At 47.2% G+C, this 14885-nt stretch overlaps 1 protein-coding gene across 2 annotated transcripts in view; it reads right to left on the reverse strand.

The window, feature by feature from the left end:
* ITGA6 (integrin subunit alpha 6) overlaps positions 1 to 14657 on the reverse strand; it is a 76809-nt gene extending 62152 nt beyond the window's left edge. Inside the window, exon 1 of one of the 2 annotated variants that reach the window (XM_019459672.2) lies at positions 14246 to 14656. In XM_019459672.2, coding sequence (XP_019315217.1) covers positions 14246 to 14427 — 182 coding nt within the window. In that variant the 5' untranslated portion in view covers positions 14428 to 14656. Of the gene's footprint in view, positions 1 to 14245 lie in introns of both variants that reach the window. The other variant, XM_019459680.2, reaches the window with a different exon arrangement.
* Between the last annotated feature and the right edge of the window lie 228 nt (positions 14658 to 14885).

The following is a 14885-nucleotide window of genomic DNA, read 5'->3' on the forward strand; positions in this document are numbered from 1 at the left end:
AACTTTTAATTCCGTTGCCACTAATCTACATTAGAATATTCTATCAGATGACAGGGTGTAGCACAAGTCTCTACTTAGTTATTTTAAGTTTAGCGGGTCAATATTTTCTGGCCTCATAACATGGACAAGCTGATTTCTGGTGGCTCCAAAACAAGTTTAAGAAGTACCAGGGGCATCTGGGTGGCTCAGTCAGTTGGGCAGCCAACTTCGGCTCAGGTCACAATCTCATGGTTTGGGGGTTCAAGCCCCGTGTCGGGCTCTGTGCTGACAGCTCAGAGCCTGGAGCCTGCTTCGGATTCTGTGTCTCCTCCTCTCTCTCTGCCCCTCCCCTTGCTCGCACTCTGTCTCTGTCTCTCAAAAATAAATAAACATTGAAAAAAAATTTTTTTAAAAGAAGTACCAAAGTATTCACAACCATGTGACTATATTTAACACTGCCGAAATGTACACCTAAAAATCGTTAAGACGGTAAACAAAAGAACAGTACCAAGAAGAAAGAATCATTCTTTTTTTTAAAAAAAATTTTTTAACGTTTATTTATTTTTGAGACAGAGAGAGATAGAGCATGAAAGGGGAGGGTCAGAGAGAAGGAGACACAGAATCTGAAACAGGCTCCAGGCTCTGAGCTGTCAGCACAGAGCCTGACGCGGGGCTCGAACTCACAGACCGCGAGATCGTGACCTGAGCCAAAGTCGGCAGCCTAACCGACTGAGCCACCCAGGCGCCCCAAAGAATCATTCTTAAAAAAATGGTCATCCCACTTCCTGTTCTCTAGAAGTCCTTAATGTATTTGGGAAATTAAATCAACTCCAAGAGCTCAACCAGTACCACCGGGTACCCATTTCCATGAAATCTGAGCCAAAAATGGACAAGCTATCAGCCTTGCTCTTAAGAAGCTCTCAAACCAGTAGGGATAATATCCATCAGGCAGACATTTATACAGAGAGTGCCTTCCATAGCAGGGGATCTGGCCAGACCAAGTAGGCAGACAGGTGTTGTCTTATGTGCAGACAACCATTCACCAGCGGAGGCTAACTTATGCTGACCTGGAGAATTCTAAGACTCGGCTGAAAGAAGTGCCATGCTCACTTGGAGTGCCCACAATTAGCAGGGTAAAAGGGCAACAGTGGCTATATACTTGCTATCCTTATTCCAGAGAGACACTTAAAAACATAGGACACTGCTCTATTAAGGGCAAGATTATGTGGCCCATGATTAATTTCAAGAACAGCCTGCTTTACCAAAAGGTAGAAGTGTAGGGCACAGCATTAGAGGGACTAGGCATCAGGCAGCTGTGTGCCAAGGCCCTCACTGCCATTATCTAGCTGTCACTATTCTAGGTCTCAGCTGTCTCTCTATAGAGAGGAGGCTGGTGGGTGCTTCTCAACCACTTCCACGAAAGCAGTGAATGACCAGGGAGAAGGTGAACATGCACAGGGGCATAGCCCAAAATGCCTAAAAGCTTAAACTGTCTTTAAAGCCTCATGTTTTAGATTAAAAACTTACATATATTTCATTCTGCACTAGAAAGAGATAACTTTTTTTTTTTTTTTTTTTTAATAACTCACCACCATGCTGCCTCAGGGAGATGTTCTGTAATTAATTTGTGGCACACCCCAGGGCAATAGAGGATAAGGTCCTGATGAGTCACCCTCTTGCATAATTTCAGAGACAGTCTATTATATCCTTTTAGATTCAGATTTACGTCAAGCTACCCAGTTAGCCTATACCACTTGTCTTGTGAGAAGAGGCTGAAAATTGGCAGTATTTTAGACCCCAAAGGGTTATTTAGTCTAGTTTTCTACCTTCTTGACAATTCAACGAGGCCCTAAGTCACTCTGACTGGATACACACCGTGGTACACTAGATACGTTAACCAGGATTACAAAGACAATCAACCAGGCCCCAGGAGCAGGAAGCAAGGCGACAGCACTCCTGCTGTGTTCCTGGCTCACTGCCACCCTGCACAGCACATCCCTGCCTGCCGATGCCCTGATGCCTACGGCAGGAGGATGATGGACACATGGGCACTACGCCATCCTAGACCGTTCCAGATCCTGGAGCTGCATATACTCCCGTATGGGTGATGTTCACTCAACACCTAATATGAGCCTTGTAAGAATTGAACAAAATAAAAAGCTGCAGTTTTCTGCAGCTCAAATATAGCACAAGGAACTAGAGATGGCTAAAGGATTTTGATGTGTTGCCATTTTCTCTTCCTTCTTCCAAGTCCCATGTTTCCCTTTCTTCTCCTCAAGGCGAGACTATAGTTCCTGTCTGGCTACGGACAGCTCCCAACTCCAGTGACAGCCCTGCCCGTGGGGCAACTTCACCTTTGACCTAACCCCCCAGAGGAGCATCTGCTGCCTGCCAGACTGTCGAGACAAGATCGCTACAGCAGCGTTTACTGCTAAGGGGCCCACAACAGTAAAAGATGATGTTGACTGGATGTGCCAGGCACTATGCCAAGAGCTTTATCCTCACTGCATTCCCTCTTCACAACCCTATGGGGTAGGTACCGTTAGTACCTCCACCTTCCTGAGGAGGACAAGCAACCCGCCCAAGGTCAAATCCACAGAATGTGAAGAAGCGGGGATTCCAATCCCACATTCCTCTATCTCTAGAATGGAGTTCTTACCCCTGCAAGGCAAACTTCTACGCAGGTATTGAGTAACGTTGGGCTAATGAGCTACTGTTATTGATGAGAAATGAGAAGCGACCAGAAAAAAACCTCTCGCCGCCTCCCACCAGGACAAGAACCCACCGGCCTGCATCTGTACGCCCTTACTCTGTGGTGTGATGAGCCACCTGTGCTGTGGTCCCAGCTAGCACACTGACAACCCTCCCGTCTCCTACGCTCACTTTGCCTTTTCTACTCAATCATCCTCATCAATGGCCCAGCTCACTATCAATTGCTCCCACAGTAAAAATAATAAAATTCCTTCTTGACCCCATTTTCTCCTCCATTCTTGCTCTGTTCCCCTCTTCAACAAAATTTTGACTTCCTACTTTTTGTCTCCAACTCCTCTTCTATTCTCACTAACCCACTCCAGCCAGGCATGGCTCCCAGACCTCCACAAGTGCTCTGATCAGGTTGCAGATGGCCTCCACATTGCTATCCCAGTAATCAGCTCGCAGTGTCATTGACACAACTGATGGATCATCCCCTCTCCAACATGCCTTCATCACGTGACTTCCAGGAGCGCACATCTACTCCTGCTTACTAGCCATGCCCCCCTTCTCCCTAACCCCTGCACAGGAGTACCCTAAAGCTCTGCCCTTAGACTCTACTCCCACTCCCTTGACCTCATTCATCATTCAGTCCACCAGGAGGCCCAGGACTGTACTGTTCGTATCTCCCACCCAAACCTCCCCAACTTCAACAGCCAACGCAACACCTCCACTGGGGTGTCTCAACCTCTCAAACCTAACGTGTCTAAAATCAAACTCCTGCTCTTCCCCCAAAATCCATTCCTCTTATGCTCTGTCCTAAACCATCATAGGACAACTTTATCCTTCCAGGTGCTCAGCCCAAAAACGCTGAAGATACTGTTTTCTTCTCTCTCTTGCTTCATCCTATTGACTCCATTTTGAAAATAGATCCAGAATCCAATCATTTGCAACCACGTTGGTCCAAACTACCATCATCTCTTATCTATTATTACAGGAGCCTCTTAATTAGTATCACATCTATCCTTGCCCTCATAGAGTCTATGCTCAATCCAGCAGCTAGAGAAAACCATTTAAAATCTAAGTCAGAACATGTCATATTCTTCTCAGAACCCTGCAATGGATTCCCACCTCAGTCAAGAGTAAAGCCAAAGTCTTTCAATGATCTATGAGGTTCTGCACAATTTGCCTTCAAGGAAAATACAGGCTTCCTTGCTGTTCTTAATTTGCTAGGCATGCTTCTGCCCCAGTACCTTTGCACTTGGTGTTCTTGCTGCCCAAAACACTCTTTCCCCCCAATACTGTCATGGCTTGCAGTTTTGCCTTCTCAGTGAAGTCCTCCCCGGCTGACCTACTGCCAAACAACCCCCCAGTTCCTTTCTCCACTTTCTTTTCCTCTGTATTGCTTACTACCTTCTAACATAATACCCCTATTTGTCTGTCTCCCCCAACAGAACTAAGCAGGGATTTTATCTATTTAATTTGCTGCCATAGCTCCTGCACTAGAACAGTGCCTAATACATAGTAAACGCTCACTGAGTATCTGTTGAACTTACAACTTCTATAGCAAAACCCCAAAAAAGTTGATTATGGTTTCTCCTAGACGTCCAGAGCACGTTCCCCTCTAAGTTTTTACTTGTTCGTCATGGTAAAGTGAGAAAAAAAAAATCCCTTTAAGTTGAAACATAAACTATACATTTATACATAAATGTGCACACATAGAAATAAATGAGCTTACAAAAGATCAATTTCTTACCCTACAACAGTGAAAAACCTTCTCAGACGGCTTCTGGATCATGGTGCTGCCGAACTTGGGGGATTCTCATCTTGCAGCCCTCACCTCCTGGGATCATCCTGAGTGAGGAGGCGTCTCCACGTCTCCACCCTCAGCTAATAATCTCTATAGCAGCCCTGGGCCCTTTCTAAATATAAGGCTTAGAAGACACATTTCTTTCTGAACTGGCTGATAGGATATGGTATCTGAATTGGCTTTACCATATCCTAAGCATTAAAACTCTTTTCCAGCTGGCCCCCAAAGCCCTCCCTTGGGCTTTGGATCATCTAAATCAGTACCCTCCTTCTCCAGGTCCTCTGTCCTTGAGCCTCTAAAAGGCCCAACAGTGTCCAGGCCTACCTCTTGCATTTGTGGGGTCACGTGAGACCTCTTCATTACCCAGCTCTTTAAGTCACCTCTCAACTTTTTCTGAATATTGTCCTAAGTGTTGGCACCTAGGCCAGGTCCCACGAGCAGCCAGAAGGCCTCAAGGGCAAGTGCCATTTTCCTAGAATTATGTCTTTACGTATCCACGTGATCACATCTGAGTCTCTTTAAGCTTCTCCTTGTTTGAAAACTCTTAGGTTTATTTGTGTCACAGCAAAGCTGGATTCCTTAAGCCCCAGTCAATTGGTTTTCAACACTTCTCTTCACCCCACATATTTTAAATACCTTTTCCTACTGATCTCCAATCTCACCAGAGCCTTGCAGAATTCTGAACATGTCCATTTCACTTCAAAACACCCTCGTTCTCGGGGCGCCTGGGTGGCTCAGTCGGTTAAGCGTCTGACTGCGGCTCAGGTCATGATCTCACAGCTCGTGAGTTCGAGCCCCGCGTCGGGCTCTGTGCTGACAGCTCGGAGCCTGGAGCCTGCTTCGGATTCTGTGTCTCCCTCTCTCTCTGCCCCTAACCCACTCGCATTCTGTCTCTGTCTCTCTCGAAAATAAATAAACACTAAAAAGAAAAACAAAAAGTTAAAAAAAAAAAACAACCCTTGTTCTCATGAGAGGGTCCTACACTGCCAGTTGGAGGGGGCTCAGACCATCATCTGACAGATGGATCAGTGGGAAAGGGACCCAGGAAGGGCTGCTTACCCTCCTCAGCAAATAGAAAGAAAAACAGGACTTCAAAATCCCACTGCTATCAATCAAGTGGTCCATTCACACCAGGAATAACCATCCCACACCCCTGGCTGTGATTCACCTTGATGAGGATCCTCTTGCTAACTTTAGATCATGCTGCTTTATCAATGGCAGTATATCCTAAAGAGAAGGGCTCTAATTCTGCGAAGACAAGAGGCTATTTGGCTCAAGAGACTTCTAGTTCAGTGACATCCTACCCTTATGGGCCTGAAATGTTTACCATCATTTGTACACTTTCCCCCACACCCACGCTTAAAATAACCTCAGTACAAATCGATGTCCTTTACAAAATGAAGAAACTACAGTGACATTGATATCACCAAACAAAGCAAACAGAGACCTCGGGTAAACAGGCATTACTCTGTGCTCCGTTTATTCTTCATATCATTAACCAGCGTGCCCCTTTCACATTATTCCAAAGTTTATTTTTATTTCTATGCTTCCAGGCTTAGAAAGCATATTTTGCTAAAAGGTTTTCCTATACTATATCTGAAGTGGTTCTTCAAAAAAAAGTAATCTTCGGATTGTACGACACGCAAAATATATGTTGCTGGTTAGCAAATAAACATGCGAGCGGACATCTGTGGCTTCATGGTACTTGCTTTCGCCTTCCACGCTTGCTTCAGTAACGCTCGCCCCACCCCCCCAATTCAGAACAGCCTTCTGTGCAATTTCATTGGATTCAGAGTCTTAAATGTTTTCTAAAGTCTTTCTCCTAATTTGGGATTAGGCAAAGTGACAACAGTAACTGACCCTAGCATCCAGCATGTGTGTGGGAGAGAGAGAGAGAAAGACACAGACACACAGCGAGAGAGCAAATTGGGGTCTGACTGGGCTACCCTGTGGCCTGTGAAAGAAGTCATTCTACACGCACACCAACTATGGAGTAAACTGACTTGGGATTGTCTTGCTTTCTTTACCTGTAACCAGAAAAGCCAGACAGCAGCAGATTAGATGGTGATCATTCCACCCTGTTATTAGGCTAATAGGCACAGACACTTGTGAAGAGCCAATCTACCTGTCCTAGTTCAGGGCTAATTAACAATTAGTCTCTTAATTTAGTTCCAAGGGATCACTCATTTCCAATTCCAAGTGCCAGCTTAAGAAACAGAAATCTGCTAGAACATTACTTCCACACTTTGTCCGTGCACCTTCAACTGTTCAGCAGCTTCACTGTGAACAATCAGACCCAGCTTTGCACAAACAGATCCAGCTTTCCTACCATACATTAATGCCAAAGGACCAGGAAAAGAAATCATCATCAACCCTGCCCTGGGGCAAGTGCAAATTACCCAGTCTCCCAAGGATAAGGGTGAGGGGGTACTTCCAAAGTCAGAGGTCTGAGGAGATCTGGAAACCGAGCAGTTGGTGTTCCTTATTAACTGCATCCTGCAACGTCACAATCCACGCTCCAAGGGTATCCTGTGCACAAAGTCACTGCCCGCCCAGCACCTCACTGTCCCTGCACCAGTCTGCCTCCTGATCTCCTCCACATAGTGAAACCACACTGGTATTCATCTACTGCTTGGCAGCTACCAAAAGACTACGAGGCACAGCTCCTCGGAGATGTACTTTCCAAACACGGTAACTACAGAATGGAATTAAAGGGAGGATGTACACTTAACCATGATCAAACTCAAACCCAAAAGGAGAAACCACATGCTGCACAGGCCAAGAAGGATGCAAGATGTAGACTGAGAACCAACCTGCCCAACAACGTGCCATGGTCACTTCACCTCCTTACAGCCTTGGTTTCCACATTTATTTAACAAACACCAAGTGCTTATTCTGGGCCAGGACTAGTCTAAGGTACAATTATCCTCCTTTACAATTGTGTAAGGAGAGCATAGACAGATTAGATATTGTGATTTAAAGTAAGAAATACATATGTTTGGGGGTGCCTGGGTGGCTGAGTTGGTTGAGCGTCTGACTTCAGCTCAAGTCATGATCTTGCAGTTCGTGAGTTCGAGCCCTGCATGGGGCTTGCTGCTGTCAGCATGGAGCTGGCTTCAGATCCTCTGTCCCCCTCCCTTTCTGCCCCTCCCCTGCCTGGGCACTCACGCTCTCTCTCAAAAATAAACATTTAAGGGGCGCCTGGGTGGCTCAGTCGGTTGGGCGGCCGACTTCGGCTCAGGTCATGATCTCGTGGTCCGTGAGTTCAAGTCCCGCATCGGGCTCTGTGCTGACAGCTCAGAGCCTGGAGCCTGTTTCGGATTCTGTGTCTCCCTCTCTCTGACCCTCCCCCATTCATGCTCTGTCTCTGTCTCAGAAATAAAACGTTAAAAAAAAAAAAAAACACTTAAAAAAGAAATACATATATTTGGTCTTTGTCCATGGTTCCTTTTGGACCACACTTTAAGGATGGGGGCTGACTGCCATGAGAACCAACTGCTTGATTAGAGGGTTGGAACTTCCTAGTCCTACTCTCCTGACCTCCAGTTAAGGAAAGGGGCTGGAGGCTGAGGTCAATCACCAATAGCCAATGACTTAATCATTCATGCCTATGTAATGAAGCCTCCTTAAAAATGCAAAAGGATGGAGTTTGGAGAACCTCTGCTTAGTGAACATGTAAAAATTTAAGGGAGGGTGGCACACCTGGAGAGGGCATGGAAGCTCGTCCCTGTCCTACGCACCCCTTCCATCTGGCTGTTCTTGAGCTGTACTTTTTTTATAATACACCGGTAATCTAGCAAGCAAAATGTTTCTGAGTTCTGTGAGCCATTCCAGCAAATTAATTGAACCCAAGGAGAGAGGTCATAGCAACCTCCAATCTACAGCTCATCCATCATAAGCACAAGTGACAACCTGGACTTGGGACTGGCATCTGAAGTGGGAGAAGGCAGTCTTATAGGACTGAGTCCTTAATCTGTGGGATTTGATGCTATCTCCAGGTAGATGGTGTCACAACTGGATACTGTAGGATTACCCAACTGGTGGTGTGTGGGGAAAAAAGCCCATACATTGGAACCGGGTGCAGAATTATAGCTGTCTTGCACAATGTCATAGCTAATAAATGGCAGAGCAGAATTTCATCCCAGCTGACTCTAGGCTCCAGCTGGGAACTAGACTATAGCTCTAGGATTTGTTCTTACCCACTATATTATGCTATCTTCTGTGTAAAAAAAGGAAAGCTCATCTGGCTCAAACCTAGAAAACATTAAGACCAGATTCTTGGATCACATCCACATACAGTAGACCTGGGATGAGCCTAGAAGTATATGTTTATATAAGTTACCCTGATGGCCAACAGGTTTAAGAATCCCTAATATTCTGGGGCACCTGGGTAGCTCAGTTAAGTGACCGACTCTTGATTTCGGCTCAGGTCATGATCGCATGATCTTGAGATTGAGCCCTTCATCAGGCTCCATGCTGAGCGTAGAGCCTGCTTAGGATTGATTCTCTTTCCTGCATGCATGCGTGGACGCTCTCTCTCTGCCCTTCCCCTGCTTGTGCACACACACATGCACACTCTTTCTCCCAAATAAACTTTAAAAAAAAATCCCTAAGGTTCCTTGCAAATATAAAGTTATTTGATTTTCAAGTTGTACACAAACACAGAAGGGTAAGAAAGAACGGGGGCTGGCCTTGCCCCTGGTGCCCATTACCGCAGCTGAGTCTTGACCACCCTCCCAAGAAGCCGTCCGAATTCTGTTTCTGACACAAGGTCCCAACCAAATCACAACTGGGATCTAGACTATAGCTCCCACTGGAGGAAGCCAACAGCTTCCCCACCACGGCCCCTAGAGTTACACACAGCCAAGATTCCCTTACTAGCCATGAATAACTAAAGCTTTAGCCATCAATTCACTAGTACCCTCACATGCTTACTCCCATTTGACCCATGCACATCCTTGCCAAGTGCTTTCAGGATCTTGTTCTACAGCCATCATCTCTATCTAGTCTCATTATAACAACCAACAAATCCTAAGAACCCACTGCAGTGTGGGTCAGCCACCTTTAAGGCAAAAATCAAATGTAATTTAAAATCACTCCTGAAAATCCCTTAGCTGGGATAGGATAAGGGATACCCACAGTTTAAGTATCTGTGCCTGGACTCTCTTCTAATTGACCCTTATCCAGCTGGCCTTGGATCAGCTTCCAGGTTCTTCTTTCTTTGCCTCTTATTCCCTCCCCTTCTGAAAAAAGCCCAGTGAGGGGTGACTGGAGCCAGCCAGGGATCAGAGTTGCATCCAAGATGTGTGCCTTAGCGCTTGCTTTCTTGAGTGCATTCACAGTGCCATGTGGCCCAGGGCCAGCATCCAGGGACTGTGCTCGGTCACCTTGAGTCCTGAGATTAGAGAAAGCTCCAAAATGGGCAGGGAGACTTAGAGATCTTAGGACTCCGCAAGAAAGATAAATAGACCAGTTTAATTTTAACACAGGTTGGTGTGAGACCAACCAGGTAATGACTTAGGGTTTGAAAAACAGATCAGAGTACCCATGGTATGAATAATTTGTTAAGAGTCAGGTTAAATGTTCTTGTAAGACTCTCCACATTTGTAAAGAAGCAGTTACTGTGTGTTCTTAGTTGTATTGTACTCTGTTTTAGCATAACAATAACATTAAGATTTAGTTTAAGCTTTGGTAACCAAATGGAACTCGAGCTATGGCACATGGTTACCCTGGGACCTGGGCTCCACATACTACTGTGGACAGAATTGGCCGGTGAATTATTTGGCACTTTCAAGAGGGATAATGGAGACATAATAGAAAATACTATTGTATGTTTAGCTGACCAGGTCAGTTTTATGTGGAACACTGATTGGTTCTCAGGCAGCCCATCGTAAGAAAGAACATAATCCTATCTCAGGAGCCAGTTTAAATTTCTCCATGAAAGCCTTTTGAGTCCAACCTACACTATAGCAATTTCTTCTTCCTTTGAATATCTGTAGCACTTAGTATCATGTGTCTGACAGTTCTGATGGTTTTGTGTTTAACTGTTATCTACCATTTTCAAAGGATGAACCAGTCTCCCCAGCTGGATTGTAGGTAATGTGAGGGCAGGGGTTTTATGTTCATTTCTTTGCCTGATAGCACCTAGCATATGCCTTGAAAATACCATGTAGTCCTATCATACAGTCAATGTAACTTGTGAAATCCACTCTTTCAGCTCAGAGTAGAGAGAGAAAGAAATCCCTTTATTTAACCCCTTGCCATTCCCTGCTCAAAGTAGCCCTTGGACTCTGCTACCCCCAAGGAAAGGGAAGCATAATAGGCATAATAGGCATCCAAGACCTTCATTCTTGGTTTTTGAATTTTCAAGGATTCCTGTCCCAGCTTAAGTATCCTGTCCCTTATCCAGGATAAGGGATAAGGGATAAGGGATAAGCCCCGATTCACATGGGAAGCAGTTTAATAAATCAACATAACACAGTGCATTTCCAAAACTCAGATGCCGGCCAATTCCTCCAGGTCTGAAGGACATTTCTGACTTTTCCTTTAGGAGATGGCATGAGCACAAGTCAGAAACACCAAGTTCAAATCCAGATTCTATTCAGATTCTGAACCAGTTGTGAGACTTCAGACATTTCTTAACTTTCAGCTTCAGTTTCTTCATCTATAAAGGGAGTCAGTTGGACTAGATGACCTCTAGTTAATGATTTTTAAAGCAGGAGCATCACTAGTCTGAGAAAAATCAAAAGCAAACATCACAGAGTCAGAAGGGACAAGGGGCCTGGAGAGCCTCTGGAAGATGACGAGGATCAAAAAGTTCCCCAAAAGAAGATAACGGACGAGGAAAAACCCAGAACTGCTCTACAAGAATTGCACTTACAGATTTCTTCCTTCTAGTTTCTGCTTTATAGTCAAACATAGACCCGTCTCTTCCAAGAAGAGCTAAGGGTGATGATTCATAGAACGGACATACCCACAGGTGTCATCCTGCACCGTCTACCTGGCAGGGGTGGTAACTCAACCTTAAATATCTAAGAGAAACGAAAGATCCCAAGGAGTGCAGACCCTGACCTCGGTAACTCAGACGACTATCTCATCATCGTTTGGAGTCTCAAACTTCCTTAATGCACAGTCTAAAACTGTGACTGAAGTTTTATAGTCTCTAGGTCAGTTTTATAGTCCCCAAAGTCCTGGGAACACCCAACATGTTCCAAGGCTCTCAGATACATTATTCTGTTATAAAATCTAAACTTGAGTTCAAATTGGTGTTAAATATTTAAATAGGACTGTAGAAAATTTAAGTCACAAAAATCTATGAGTTTCGGTAACAGTGCATTCATCTGATATTCCCACACATCTTTACTTCTCCTGCCTCAATGAAGTCCCTTGGTCAGCAAATCCACTTTTTGTTATCAGTCTAATTATGACCAATTAAAGTTAAACTGCTTTGAACACAGGTTTCATAAATGTAACTTAAGAGTTTACGATATCCATCACGCCATGTACAATAAACTTTGGCTTTGCTCTTTGGCAGTCACAATCAGAATGGTTAACACCAGTCCAATAGCTGGCACATAGTAGGAACTGAATTAGTGCTTCTAAATTTATCAGCACTAACAGCCACTTAGTCAGCAAGTACCCATCCATGCCAGGCAGGAATTGAGCACTGTACGTGCTATCTCTTAATCCTTACAATAACCTTATTAAGCAGTAATAGCTCCATTTTACAGATAAAGAAACTAAGGTTCAAAATAAATTAACAGCTGCTACATGGCCCAGAAGGAATATGGGCTCAGGCCTCTCTCACCGGTTCCCTGAAATACTCCTACTGAGCTTTTCTATTGAGTGCAGAGTTTAGGACACTGGACCAGAAGTTGTGGGGTCTCAATCTCACTGGCTGTTATTTACACCCACAACTGTTACAGTCAAAGGTGACAACTGATGTGATTATGGCCTGTGTGTGTAGTTTTCCCGGGAGGACCAAAGCTGCTCCTGAAGCTGGAATACTTTACCAAAAGAAGGGGAGGGGACTCTAACAGCAGTAACAAGTTTTAGCAGGCATGCTGCGTAGTGACAGAGATTCCTGGCTAAAGTCACATTTTGCAAGTCTCCATCCCAGATATTTCCTTGCCCCAATACTTCCCCTTCACAATGTTTGCTGGAACAAGTATTCCAAGGAAGCCATCACCTTCAGTAGGCGTCAGGTCAAGAGAATACCAAGCAGAATGTATTCCCTCCGCTGGCCCACAATCATTGCTGCACTAACCAATTCAAACTCTCCATATGGGTGGAAGCACATTTACACACTAAGTATTCAGAAACACTAAACGTCATCCATTAACTGAGGTAACAGAAACCACCTTTCATTTCAGATTTACAGCTTGACAATTATTTCTACTAAAAGAAGGCAGAGTATAAGCAGCTGGCCAGCCCTCAGACCACCAGCCCTGGGCCTCCCCACCCCCTACTAGTTTCTTTGCTTCACTAGCAGGTGTTATCAGAAAATCCTGACTTTAAGATTCACCAATTCTGAAGTTCTTAACTCAGAAATCAAAAGGTTTCCTCCAGCTCTAGAATCCCATTCGTCTCTCATAAACACAGTCTTCTCTTTACTGGGGCTGCACTTTGCTTTCTCCGGTCTGTTGGTCCTGGAAGGGCCTCGGTTCCACTAAAAGCCTTGAGGGAGGAAGGACCTTCTGTGAGTTTATTTTTCGGTAGTACAGATCAAGAATGAAGGCCCACAGCGATTAGGGCGGACTAAGCTCCCAAACCCTCTCCAGCCTAAATAGTTTGATCATGTGGGAACCAACACCGTCTAAGAAAGAAAAGGAGAAGCTAAGCAGTGCCAGTCTCCACTTTCTCCCGGGAGGAACACCGCTATGCTATGGTGGGGGAGGGGGGTCATTTCCAAACCTTGTTTGCAAAGCCCCAGTCCAGATCGGACATTTTGCTTTAACTCTTCAGCTTGGGCCTGCCCAGTGCAGGGGCCCAAAGTGTCTTGAGGTACCCACCCCCCCACGCCGGGCGCTTGGGGGCCTGGGCGGGGGACCGGGAACACCACTCATAGGGGCTTGTTTTCTCAGCTGATCTTAGTCATGAGAACAGGTGCTTGGTCAATTTCATCTTTTTTTTTTTTTTGGAAAAAAAAGTTGGGGTGTAGAATAGCTCCCAGAGGAGCGCCCGCCGTTCAGAGAAAGCCACGCAAGACAGAATAAAAAGTGGCTTTCCAACTTCTGCCGGGCTCGCGAGTCTTCAAGGAAACCAGGTAGTGTGTGCGGTTGGGAAAGGCCTGGATCTTTCGGAACAACGCTCCCAGCAAGCCCACAGCAGCGATGCAGCGACCCTACACCCCGGGTCACCCTCGCCCCAAACATACACGTGAAGCTCAGCAAAGCGTGCCACCTGCCGGGTTCCCAGCAAACATGCCCGGAGGGAAGGACCTCCGGAAAGCACTTTTGTTTAAAAAGAAAAAAAAAAAAAAAAAAAAAAAGTAAACTCTCCCGGGGCCGAGGACAGCCCCGCCTGGCACCGGGGCCGGGGTCCGCGGGGCTCGGCCCTCGGGTCCTCCAGCTTCCAAGGCCAAATGGGGGGAGGCGCCGCGACGGGCGGGGCGGCGAGCAGCGGGCCGCGCTCCCCCGGGGGCCGGCAGAATCCCGGGCGGGGCAGACGCACGGGTAGGGCTGGCTGGCGGGAACGCGGCGCGCCCTCGCCCCTGCTCGCGCGCAGGCCGGCGCCCTGGCGGGGGTGGGAAGTCAGGGAACTTACAGCCGCCTGTCCTCGGGCTTTTGCTGCCAGTGCATGGCCAGCGAGAAGCCAAAGAGGCTCCCGGGGTCCCCAGTTTTCCGGATCACATTGTCCTCGCGGGTGTCCAAGTTGAAGGCGGCGCCGAGCCGGGGCAGGAGACCCGCGGACAGGTAGAGCAGCCACAGCTGCCCGGCGGCCGCCATGGGCGGGCGCAAGTGGAGAGGAGCCGGAGCCGCGGCGGCCGCCCTGCGCTCGGGGCCGGGTTCGAGGCTGCCGCGCTGCTGCTGCTGCTGCTGCTGCTGCCGCCGCCGCCGCCGCGGCCACCTTAGTCTCCTCCGGCCACCGCGCCCGGCCCCACCCCCGGGACGAGCTGCGCACTCCGCCTGGCCGCTCCCCCTCGCGGGCAGCTCCCGGTGGCTGAATGAGCCCGTTGTTCTCTGGAGACTCGCAGGCGTTTTATCAAGTGACGAGGACGCCGGCCCCGCCCCTCCCCACCCCTCTGGCCCCTCCTCGCGCGCCCGCCACCCGGCCCGCAGCCGGCACCTTCCCGGCCGGCCCGGCTGCGCTGCGTCCCCGCGCTGCCCCTCCCCGCCCGGCCCCTGGCCGCTCCGGTAGCCGCCTACCTGGCCCGGAAGCCGGAGTGGGAGACTGGAGTTGGGGG

The sequence above is a fragment of the Panthera pardus genome, unplaced genomic scaffold, assembly GCF_024362965.1.
Source record: "Panthera pardus isolate Hobbes unplaced genomic scaffold, ASM2436296v1 HiC_scaffold_10, whole genome shotgun sequence".
NCBI lineage: Eukaryota > Metazoa > Chordata > Mammalia > Carnivora > Felidae > Panthera > Panthera pardus.